This window comes from Anarrhichthys ocellatus, unplaced genomic scaffold (assembly GCF_004355925.1).
Source record: "Anarrhichthys ocellatus isolate YVR2014 unplaced genomic scaffold, GSC_Weel_1.0 scaffold69, whole genome shotgun sequence".
Classification (NCBI taxonomy): Eukaryota; Metazoa; Chordata; class Actinopteri; order Perciformes; family Anarhichadidae; genus Anarrhichthys; species Anarrhichthys ocellatus.
This window is the reverse complement of record NW_022280099.1, coordinates 716,600-729,131: the sequence shown is the minus strand read 5'-3', so window position 1 is coordinate 729,131 and position 12,532 is coordinate 716,600. Positions and strand designations below refer to the sequence as shown.

The 12,532-nt window shown below is 40.5% G+C and overlaps 1 protein-coding gene across 6 annotated transcripts in view; it reads left to right on the top strand.

The window, feature by feature from the left end:
* The window catches only part of ppp2r5eb (protein phosphatase 2, regulatory subunit B', epsilon isoform b), a 40,495-nt gene that overhangs the window by 22,312 nt on the left and 5,651 nt on the right, over nucleotides 1-12,532 (top strand). For all 6 annotated transcript variants that reach the window (XM_031873152.1, XM_031873151.1, XM_031873150.1 and 3 more), the window contains exons 3-7: nucleotides 7,683-7,879; nucleotides 9,665-9,766; nucleotides 10,481-10,573; nucleotides 10,705-10,835; nucleotides 11,483-11,542. In XM_031873152.1, the coding sequence (XP_031729012.1) occupies nucleotides 7,683-7,879; nucleotides 9,665-9,766; nucleotides 10,481-10,573; nucleotides 10,705-10,835; nucleotides 11,483-11,542 (583 nt within the window). The remainder of the gene's footprint in view (nucleotides 1-7,682; nucleotides 7,880-9,664; nucleotides 9,767-10,480; nucleotides 10,574-10,704; nucleotides 10,836-11,482; nucleotides 11,543-12,532) is intronic.

Below are 12,532 nucleotides of genomic sequence, written 5' to 3'. Positions count from 1 at the left end.
GTGTGTGTGTGTGTGTGTGTGTGTGTGTGTGTGTGTGTGTGTGTGTGGAGCAGTAGAACCTAAGAATAGTGACGCACGGCAGTGAAGTATTTTCCTCTTGATAAATACCAAAGTAACTTCTGTCATTGTAGCTGTGATTCAGCCAAAAGTAGATAAATGTCGGGGGGGGGGGAACCTAAAAAAACTATTTAAATATATTTTTACCATTTACATACAAAACAAAACAATTTTTTTTGCCCCGCTTGATTGTGGAGCAAATACCTTGAATTTGGGGGGGAAGTTTTATCACTAACCCCCGATTATTTGACACTGATGATGTTTGTAAAATAGACATTGATAATGTTGTCACGTGGAAACTAAATGTACTCTAAATGTGTCTGCTTGTGAAAGCTTTTGTGAAAAATCGGAAAAGTTTGTGTATGTTTGTAGATTCTTCTAAGATGTTTCTGATAAACGTCTAAAAGGCCAAATCAGCACAAAGGAAAAACACTCGAACTGAAAGTGCTTTATTTGTTTAAAAGGGACTCGCACTCCCACTGTCGGATGTTATCGAGCTCTTTCTCCCGCGTGGTTTAAATGCACTTACTGTAGGTTACTTTGGACGAAAGCCAAATGAATGCATCACCACTGTAAAATGATCAGATCTTAACATTTCTACTGTAACTTCTTCCAGATGCATTTTCTTTACAAATGGTTTGTTTATCTTTTATTTACCTTTTAAGAAGCGATGCCCTAGTATATAATTTTAAAGCGTCAACATGAGCACATCCACAGACTCTTTACTCTTCTTGTCATCCGTATAATTACTTTATAATCCGTACAGAAAATTATTTTGTTTATTTTCAATGTTGTTGTTTTGAAGCAGGTCTGAAGTCACTTTTAATGACCGACCATGTGAGCTCCTTATAGTCTATAAACTTAGCCAAATCATGTTTGGCCACTAAAATAAAATGCTGTTTTGTAATTAACTTAAAGGAGTTCCTGTGGTGAGCCATCAGACATGTGTCTCTGTCTGTCTCTCTCTCTCTGTGAGTCCTTAAGCTTTTTTTTTCCACCATTAATTAAGCAGCAGCGACTTCTCTCTTCCTCTGCCAAGGGAGTCAAAATGAGAGTGTCTTCAAAAGCTGAGACACAGAACAGGCAGGAAGGAAGGAGAGAAGCCGGGTGAGGCTTCAGTGTTTCCACGCTGCACTCAAACAGCGTCTCAGAATAGTCCTGTTGATATGAGACCAGATAGCTTCGTAAGAAATAGGATGCTTTTATAGCTCTCTGACCAGGTGTCAACAGTGCCACATTTTCACACAACACAAGGCACCACCACAAGTTCTACAGAAATGGACATGTTGTGTCTCATGCTCACTTAAGTGATTTAAGATTTAGCCTTTTTTACGCAGGCAGCAACCTCCGGTTCTGACGATTTAGGGGGCGACTCCTCTGGTTGTATAGAAGTCTATGAGAAAATGACTCTACTTCTCTCTTGATTTATTACCTCAGTAAACATTGTAATCATGAGTTTATGGTCTCAATCTCTAGTTTCAAGTCTTCTTCAATACAGCATGATGTTCATTTAGTACATTATGGTCCATTTAGAGTCAAACAGACCATAAAGCAGGGGATGCTTTAGGGCGGGGCTACACAGTGATTGACAGGTCTCTACCAGAGACGTATACGGCGTCTCTACGTCACTCCTCCTCGGTCCTAATATGGTCACTTCCTGTTCACTGACTGCAAAAAACAAAGATGGCGACGGCCAAATCGCCGAATTCGAGGCTTCAAACATCAGTCCACAAACCAGAGAGACGTCACAATCCACGTGCACTTCTTATATACAGTCTATTGTTTTACCAAATTAAGTGATAAATATACATGGAGCTTGTCAACCCCATGAAGGAACAAATGAAAAGTTAAGTCGAGTAAAATACTAACTGTGACTGGCTGATTATGATGAAAAAATCTGCATCACAGTATTCACAAATGTTTTTTTAATGTATAAATACAATATTCTTTCAGTACTTTAATGTACCACGACACAGCAGTTGATGTGACATAATTTATAAATTGCAGAAGACAAAACTCTACGTGTGTGACAGAGAAAAGTTAAGCCGCTCATTTAGTTTTTAATTAAAACTGACTTGAAATCATTCTCCAGAGTATAATAATATTTCCCCAATAGACCACTTAAACACCAGAACTCGGCAATATTGAGTAATTTCAAGGTCCCTTCTCATATCTGAATCTAATTTAATGTTTTAATGAAGCCTGCAAATCCTCTTATCGATAGTCGCTGTGGTTTGATGGCTCGATTGTGTACAGCAGATGGAGAAGAGAAGAACATTGCTAATATATTAATTCAGCTATAAATCATGTCGTATGTGTGACTCGTTGGAGTAATCTAGAAACGAGCAGCACAAAGTACTTTGTTGTATTTTGGGGCAATGCTTTGTGTCATTTTCATAATTCAGTCTGAATAATGAAGTCCTTTGGCGTGTCCGACTGGAGGCAGAGAGAGAGACATCTCTCCAAGATCCTAAAACTAATCTTAACCATCCCCCTGCCACCAAACACTCATTAACATTCATTTAAACATTTACCTTTACACCTCTTCTCTTGTCCACCTGACACGGTTTCTGGTGGCCTTTACGTTCCACGCTGACGTCCGCTAGCTGTTGCTTGCTGTGAAGTATGAAGCCATGAATAAATAATCCTGAATATGGCGGCTGGCTCGTGCAGAGAGAGGCTGACGAAGTAGATCAGCGACCGGCAAACACTTTCAACCTCCATTCCATCCGCTGCCCGCTGGTGGCCGCCGGATTAAAAAGGATCACATTTGTAGCAGCTAAATGGATTTGTGGATAAAGATGGCTGGTGAAAGTAAATGCCCTCAGTGATATGGGTACTTTGAAACAGGAAAGAGCTTCAGTTTAGCTGACAAATCACTCTGGTCATTGTGGTCTTTGGAGTTTCTTTAAAAAAGGAGATTATTGTCAACATGCAAACATCTACAGGTTTCTTTAGCTTGAGACCGTTTAATGGGGTTATTGTAGTTGATCAAGCATGTTCATATATTGAAGCTTTGATTCACTAATTGGTTTTCTCCCCTGTGGTTATTGGATTCACTTTTCCGTCCTTTGCTGTGACATACAGAGTTTTTAATGATTTGGAAGAAGCCGGTTTAACTTGACAACTGTCAGCGCTTTGCTTGCAGCTGGTATGTGTTTGTATCCCATTCTGCTTGGTTCATAAGCATATATATGTGTGTGTGTGTATATATGTGAATAAGCATGAACAGCCAGCAGTGACAGCAGCTCAGGTGATTTATGGCTGTTTTGTGGTTTGACATTTGAGCTGCAGAGCTGACACTGAGGCCACGTTCCAAAACCCCGTCGGCTAAACATCCAAATGTTTCCTTTCTTTGAATGTTTAACTTCTTGATGTGTCGCGTTATCCTCGGTGTGATTTTGAATCTCTTCTGAGGCGGAAACACAAGCTGCTTTGTGACAAACTAGTGTCGTGTTTATAGTGGAGGTGAACAGAAAGTCATTCAGCAGTCATTTCACTCAGAAGCTCCCAAAGAAAAGACTTAATAGATGTATACGATCTTTATTAAATGATATATAGACGTCATAAGCGTGTGTTTATACCACTTTGTCATACACACCTTCAGCCTGTAGCAGATCAGTGAAGTCTGTCTTATTTAGTTAATAACCACTATTGAGTACAAACCAAATAGGTTTGAGATTTCGAGGATCCTCTCATTTTCACTTATCATCTCTGGATTTGTCATGTTTGGATTTTAAACAGTTGGTCAGACAGAACAAGAAATGTGTAGTTGTCACTTCTGGTTCTTTTTTTCCTGCCATTTTATAGATAAAACATGGATTGAAAAAGATATGAAAATAGGCAACGCAACAGCTTAATTGTTAGGGCACATAACACATACTGCACAGGCCAGGGTTCGATTCCCAGACGGGCACCTGTGTTACAGAAAAATAATAAATAATAATAAATACAGTAAAAAAGTAAAGAAATTCATTGTTGGTTTCAAACTTTGATTGAGATTGAAATAGATGATCCTGTGTTCATGGAACAGTGGGACTAACTCATGAGTAGTACTAATACCTAAGTATTTATTGTGTACAAGTAAAGGACATGATCTTCTGCAGGATCCTGTGCAGAGTTGTGTGTGTGTGGGTGTGTGTGTGTGTGTGTGTGGGTGGGTGGTTGCACTTCCACTCCAGGGTTCTTCCTTGCTGAGTGTGAAGGGTAGTTTCTGGGTTATTCTAGTCTACACACACTCTTTTCTCTCTCTCTCTCCCACATTCACACCGGTACTCTCGCGCCCCGCTCGGAGCCCGTTGGCTGTGCTGTGTCAGTGTCTCTGCAGAGGGATTACTGTGTCCTGTGTGATTATCTGTCTATTAATAGCTTCCTTTAAGGCCTGTTCACATGCTCCTATAGCAGCAGAGTGATTACTGTGATGAACCACAGCGTGACTGAAGTAGCATGCACATATTCAATGCACTGCAAAGAAAACACCATATGGATTATGATAATTCAGATACTATTCCAGCATCCACTGACCTCTGTTCATCCTCAGCCTGGTTTAGTCCTGCCGATACTTGCACTGGAGTGTGTGCAGAATGGTTTGCTTTACAGCTCTGCCGTGTGTGTTTTACATTGTACATACGTATTTCAAACACTTTGGACCGTCTGATGCATGAGACTGTAGTGGCAGATGTTTGTATAAATATTAAGATTTTGGCAGAAATGCATGTGTTTGGGAAGCAATAAGCATATGTCTGGATAAATGAGACTTGGACTTTACTGCACGAGTTGTGTGAGAGTTTGTAAACGGATGTTTTGATATAGTTCTGTGGTCGTTAAACGCAGCCTTCATTTACTTCATTTCATCAAGACTTCTCTCAGTATTGATGTACAAACAGTCATTTTGAGGGTGAAGTATTGCTGGTCTTAGGTGTGTTTGAGAGCTACAGAAAGAGCCCGACTGATGCAGGGTCACCACTGGCTCACAGTGGGTTTTTTACCTGCTAGATGTGTCACTTTATCTCACATGCACTCATTGGGTCTGTGTGGATTACAGTAGCTTGAACAGTTTTGGTTTCTGGTAATTCACAGACTTTCTGACTACCCAGGGCAGCCTATAAACGACTGAATATCTTCCTCCAAGGACGTGTAGACTTTGCAGCCACCTTAATATTCTGGTCCGCGCTCCTCTTTTAGGTATTTGGGGCACTGAGTGATCACATGCAGGGCAGAGAGGAGCTTCTTTGATGTTGTTGGCAGGTTAACCGTGAGGTGCTATCCACCACAGATTGAAGATTATGTTCCATCCTGGTTGCTTTATGATTTAATATCTCAGTTGGAAATGAAAAATGTTGCTCAAAGTCGATGCTTTTGCTCTGATACATGACGAGGTATTGTGGGAGCGAGCATGTGCTCGGTTGTTTTCTGCCCAACTAAGTTAGTGCAGTGAGGATTATCCCCTGCAGAGCTCAGGACCCCTGCCAGTCTATCGGGGGTCTGGGTTTGTTTGTGGCCGAGCTGAAGGCAGCAGGTCGTGAGTAATTGGTGGCATTTGGACCAAGAAGATGTTCACAATAATCACTTGAAATGCGCTGGATGAGATCTGATGAGGGTTGTTTCACCATGAACAGGAAACTGCACGTTGTGTTTGAATGGTCAGAGCTTCAGGAGGGTTTCAAGGGTTTAACCATTCATTCCTTCTGACCCGCTGAATTTAATTTGATCTAGAACAAAAAAGGCTGATTCATTTCCCCCTCTGGCTGGGACAATCTTTGTAAGTTGATGCATTAACTCTCTGAGGCTCCACTTACTTTATGTAATGAACTATTTACATTTTTACAACCTCTACTTCAGCCTCTCCTCTCCTCTCTGTGTTAAGCAGCTTCAGTTCAGTCCAGGTTTCACAGATTTGTTGTCACATGACTGTTGGTTTCAGGACAATCAATCATGGCTTCCTAGTTGCGCTGACGAGCTCAGAATTTAATGTTTTTTACAGTATGTAGTTGGAGTAAACAAACATTTTAAAAGAGACATGTAATATAAAGTATTTTTGATGAAATATAATTGGGTTGCTTGCGTGTTCAAGGACGATCGGATATATGAAATCTGAGGATTTATTTACTGCTTCTGGCTGTGATGAACGATGTAGTTTTGGCTCTCGTTTAAAGAAAATGTGCTTTTTACATCTCGCATGTCTTCGGGGTTCAGAGGGTTAATGGATCTAAAGCACCAAACCAAAGTAGTGATAAACAGCTGTTTATTGTTTATTACTATTCATCCGTTGATCTACCAACTATCTTCATTGATGAATTCATCATTTGATCTGTAGAATGTTATAAAATGGTTTCCTAGCGCTCGAGGTAACGTCTATAAACGATTGAATGAGCTAATTGTGAAGAGGTTAAAAAGTCATTTCATTGTTACTTGAAAAGTTTCTCACTCATCTGTATGCAGTTTGGGGACTCGACATGAAGTGCAGCGGAATTCAAAATGACAAACGAGCACTTTGAAGTGTAATTTGGGAGCGATGCACTTTATACACACACACACACACACACAAACAGAGCAGCTTATCTCTTACATAATAACGTCCCGGTCCTACTGGGACGGGAACATCGGGTCTGGGATCAGTTAAGAGCGTCTCCCTGCAGGTCTGAACTCTGGGCGACCCTCTGAGGGATCAGAATGAAAACACCTGCCTCGTTCCGCCTGTATATGCAGACGGTTTGTGACAGCTCAGCCCCCTGAAAAACCGCTCGGCGCTGCATAATGAGGCTGTCGCGCTCGTCCTACCCGCGCACAGAGAAGATGAATAAGTAAAAAGGCTGAGCAGGAAACTCACTTGTTGGTCTGAAGGCGTGTTTGAGCGTCCTTTGTTTTCTCTGACAAACATTTTATTTCAAACACACGCACATACTTCTGCTTCACTCACATTTTAAGAAGTTTTCTTTCTTCTAAATGTATTAATTTTTTTATTATTCTATCGCTGCTCATGCTAACCATGCAGATCATCTTCTGTTGATACCAGACAGACAAACATGTTTCTTTAACTGGAGATTTTACTCTACATATATAATATACCTTGCGATGAATGGATGATTATTCTAAATTTATTAAAATGGAGATTATTTTCAAGGACTAGATATATATATATAATCAAGGAGGAAATATTCCCTAAATATTGACATTATTGTTGCTGGATTATTTTTTATTATTGATCAATATCATTTTTATTTTAGTTTATAAAATAAAGCCCAGCGCTGCCTTTTCAAATAGCTTGTTTTGTTAGTCTGATGTTAAATTAAATACTATATTATGTGAATATTTAACCAACATAAACATAAATACTTGGGTCAGGTGACAACTGAACAAACTACTCACTGATGTGGTCCAAAGCCCCACAGAAAGTTAGTTATGAGACAACAACACAAAGAAAAGGACAACATGAACAATAAACAAATGCATGTCAGCATAAATAAATACGAGACAAACTTATGAGAGTCAGAAACCTCACGTTTATTTCTGCACCACTCTAACAGACTTTTCTCTCTCTCGCTCTCTTTCTCTTCCCCTCTCTCTCTCTCTCCCTCGCTCGCTCTCTCTCTCTCTCTGTGGGTGCGTTTGTTTCGTGCGTCCAGACGTGCCGGCGCCGGAGCAGCCGGAGCTGTTCCTGAAGAAGCTGCAGCAGTGCTGTACTGTCTTTGACTTCATGGACACGCTGTCGGACCTCAAGATGAAGGAGTACAAGCGCTCCACGCTCAACGAGCTGGTGGACTACGTGACCGTCAGCCGGGGCTACCTGACAGAGCAGGCCTACCCAGAGGTCGTCAAAATGGTGAGGAGGAAGAACACGTGCATTCAACATACACAAGCAGCTCACACAGGTCTTTAGATGGGGACCCCAGAAATGTCTCAAAGAGGTCAGGTTTTGTTTCAGATGCGAGCTCAAGACCCAAGTTGTACAGAAACCAAAATGAATCCTGAATCCAGTGTTTCCCAAACTTTTTAGACTGTGACTCCTTAAAAGACACATTTGCAACCCCCAAAGTTTGGACCTCTAATGTCGTGTAAGTTCTCACATATTTTTACACCTTAACCTCTGAACGCTAAAGCAGTTTTGGGGTGTTTGTTTTTTTTCACCTCTCTCACATCTGTGGCCTTGTTTTTCACTGCAATATCTAAAAGTCCTTCACCTCTATGGAAACAGAACGATCATGACTAGAAGTGGAAAGAACTTACAAATGTACTTTATATAGAATAACAGTTATAATGCCATAAATCATAGAGAGAAAAAATGCAACTTAAATTTCTTTGATATATATATATATATATCTCATTTTCAACAAGTATCTGTAAGTGTTACTTATGTTGGGAAAATAAATGGAGGCTCTATGTCTTATATGTGTTGAGCTATTCACATTTACAGCCTCTATGTGCAGCCTCTCCTCTCTGCTCTGTGTTCAGCAGCAGTTCAGTCCAAGTGTCACATGACTTTTGGTCTCAGATGAATCAATCATGACTTCATAGTTCAGAATTCAAAGCTTTTCAAATGATGTTTAATTCAAACGGTTTATTTGGGAGAGGATTTTAAATGAGGGATGTAGAATAAAATGTTTTTGACGAGAGTTTTGGCTTCGTTTTGGTTGATGTTTCCGTTCGTCTCACATGATGTGTTCAAAGACCGTCGGAAAGATGAAAATCTGACTATGTTGTTTTTTACAGCGTCTGGCTGAGATAAACGTGTAGTTTTGGGGTTCAGAGGTGAAACGATCCGATTTCTTTCACAATTCAAAAGAGAAAATTGAAGACAAGAATTTCAAATCTGGGAAGTGAACCTTTTTCTCTCCTTCTCACCGACTCCATTAATCAACCTGTCAGGGGACAAGAGTCGCTGAATCAATGCTCCACTTTCTTTGATCTTTACATTTCTGAACCCACAAAGAGCTTCAACACGAACACCAAACGCATCCTGTTTTTAAATCGATGACATTGACTCGACTATTTAGAATCCAAAGCTGACGGACATTAATAACCAAGTACAGAACAAACGGATTAGAAACATACTCTTAATAGTTTATCTTCGTTGTGTTTGTGCTCTCACGTGTCTAAATATTAAGAAAATGAGTTTCATTGCATTAACAGCTGTTTCTTTCCTCGTTTGTGGCGGCTCAGTGATGGAATATAGAAGTCCTTTACTCACTTACTCCACATCCCTAAACTCACCACACTCAAACGTGTACTCGACCCATATTCCAACCACACACACACACACACACACACACACACACACACACACTAGAGTGTCCTAGAAGAAACCTCCCGCAAAAGCAAAAAAGGAAAAACTGCACACAGCAGCTTCATAGTAATGCTTTTTAGTCAGTTTCTGAGTTCTATTGTAAATATATCAACATCACGTTCATCTTGAGGCAGTATTGTAGGTTTTTACAGCTCTGTGTAAGATGTCTGCTTCACTTAAGAGAACTCGGGAGCAGTGAAAAGGTCAATGCGTGAATTACTACTGAAAACACGATAAAGTCCATCCTCTGGACCACACAGACAAAGTTGATTTGAATGTTGGATTCTAGCTGACTCACATTTCCCTCCTTGTGTTTGGTTCCAGGTGTCTCACAACATATTCCGGACCCTTCCGCCCAGTGACAGTAACGAGTTTGATCCCGAGGAAGACGAGCCCACGCTCGAGGCCTCCTGGCCACACTTACAGGTGTGTGTGTGTGTGTGTGTGTGTGTGTGTGTGTGTGTGTGTGTGTGTGTGTGTGTTACATAATTAACACACATCTTGTTTTGTTTAACTGGTGCACAAGACAACTTTTCGGTGAAGTTATTTGTTACTTCTATCATCCATCCGCCCAGCATTTCGCTGTATTGCGGGTTGCCAGATACTTTCTGTTAGCACATCTTTTAGTCAGTGAACGGGCACCATGGTACCAAACCTGGCAACCGAAAACATCCTCCTCTGTGTGCCTGCTGCCCAGGACTCCTTTAGAGATGAGATGTACATCTCAAGGAGAAGCTTCCTGGTAAAAAGTTAATTAATTAATATTTTTTTGTCTCATTTGCACAATTTTTCCAAAGTTATAAACATATATTTCCTCCCCGATCAAAATCCTTTTAATTACCCACATGCTCACAAATCCAAACATTCGATAAACCCTCCCTTTAGACCTTTCTTTAATCCAGTCCAGTCTGGTTCGTGGGCTCTCATAAGAGGAACATGTCAGATTAAGTATTTTGTTTTCAAATTGTTCAATCAGCTTGTTGTTGTACAGCAGGAAGTTTGACTCTAGTTAGTGTCCAAAGTTAATCAGAGGTTCACCAAGTGAATTAAAAGATCATTTTAGCACTTGTTGCTCTAACAACAACTCTCTCTCTCTCTCTCCCTCCTTCCTCCATCCTTCTCTTCTTCTTCCCTCTCCAGTTGGTATACGAGTTCTTCATCCGGTTCTTGGAGAGTCAGGAATTCCAGCCCAGCATTGCCAAAAAGTACATAGACCAGAAGTTTGTCCTACAGGTGAGTGTCTGAGTGCGTCTGATGGTGAAGCTTCACGTATCTTCTACATATGTCTCACCGTTTCGTTCCTCCGTGTCTTTCTCTGGTGCTGATTGTCCTTTCGTCCGTCCGTGTTCCTCCTCTTCCTCCAGCTCTTGGAGTTGTTTGACAGCGAGGATCCTCGGGAGAGAGACTACCTGAAGACAGTCTTGCATAGAATCTACGGCAAATTCCTGGGTCTGAGGGCTTTTATACGAAAACAGATCAATAATATTTTTCTACGGTGAGTAGACGAAAAAAAGTTTGTTTATCTCGATCGATCTAGTAAACATTGCGAACATGAGTTTATGGTCTCAATCTCTAGTTTCAAGTCTTCTTCAATACAGCATGATGTTCATTTAGTACATTATGGTCCATTTAGAGTCAAACAGACCATAAAGCAGGGGATGCTTTAGGGCGGGGCTACACACTGATTGACAGGTCTACCAGACGTATACGGCGTCTCTACGTCACTCCTCAGTCCAGATATGGTCACTTCCTGTTCACTGGCTGCAAAAAAGCCAAGACGGCGACGACCGAAACGCTGAAATCGAGGCTTCAAAACAGCAAATAACAAGAAATGCATCAAATTCAGTCGAAAAGAATACCTTCTTTGGTTATTAGTATTATTTTGATCCAAACATTCGATAAACATTTCTGTCCAAAAGATTTGGACAGAAATGTTGCACAACATGGAAGTGAAAGCAATCCTCTGTTTATTTATATGTGAAAGTGCAATAAATATATCTTTATATAACTATATATATCATGCTGCTCTTCATTCATTATGTTAGTTTACTAATCCTCTGTTTTGCCGCCTCTGCTCTTTGGTGTTAGTTGTCTAACTCCTGTCTCCTCTCTTTCGTCTCCTCTCTTTCGTCTCCTCTGTAGTTTTGTTTATGAGACGGAGCACTTCAACGGGGTGGCTGAGTTGCTGGAGATCCTGGGGAGGTATGTGGAGGCCTCCGACCCTCAGACGCACATTTACACTCTGTTAGCTGATGCCTTTATGCAGAGCCAAGAGCTCAGCCCTGTTTTTATTTAGTCCTGACCACACGGGGAGGTTTTTATCTTTTCATTTAGTCGCACACTCTTAATGGAGACACGGATCTTTTTCAGAGACGCCCCAGAACGCAGAAGATTGATAAGAAATGGTGAAGCTGAGTGTTCAAATCCTGTTGTTATCGAGCTAAAATCTGAGTAGAGATGTGAAGTTCAGGGAAGAGTCGAGAGCAGAGATCGACTTGTAGATAAGAAATGAATTAATCTTCTCAGCTCAACTTCTTTTTAATCCATAAAAAAATAAGTTTTTTAATACCTGTAAAGGTTCAGAATGAAGCTGAAACAATTGGTCTCTGATCATCTGTTGGTTAACAGATAAAAATAAATATATATTTTTTTGTGTTCATGTCAGCTTTAATCAGTTTTCTAATTCCATCAGCAACGAATATATTGATAATAGATATAATTAAAGATAAGCAGTCCGCTACAGAATTAAATTTAGGATTCTATTGATTATTTTTAAAGCCTGACGTGCTCCGCTTTACATTTCTGAAGTTTTAACCCGTTTATAAAATCAGATCCTGTTAGAAGTTTCACAGTTCAGGCTTAAAACCAAAGAGGATCGTACTTCTGCTGTTTTAGCTCAGACTCCCCCTCAATGTCAGATCAGGTGAGTCGGTGCCTCAGTTTAAAAGAGCTTTTTAAAAACCCACCAGTGAAGGCGTTTGTATAGATTAAAAGTTCCCAGTGAGCCTGAATGTCACATCTCTGTATTTGTCCTCCGTATAAACAGTCCTCTTTATGTCTGCAGCTCATTGATCTTCCACTTGCTCTTTAGAGCGTCACAATGAAACTCTTCCATGTGTTCATGTTTAAATTATCTTTACATGCGCTCTCTCTCTCTCTCTCTCTCTCTCTCTCTCTCTCTCTCTCTCTCTC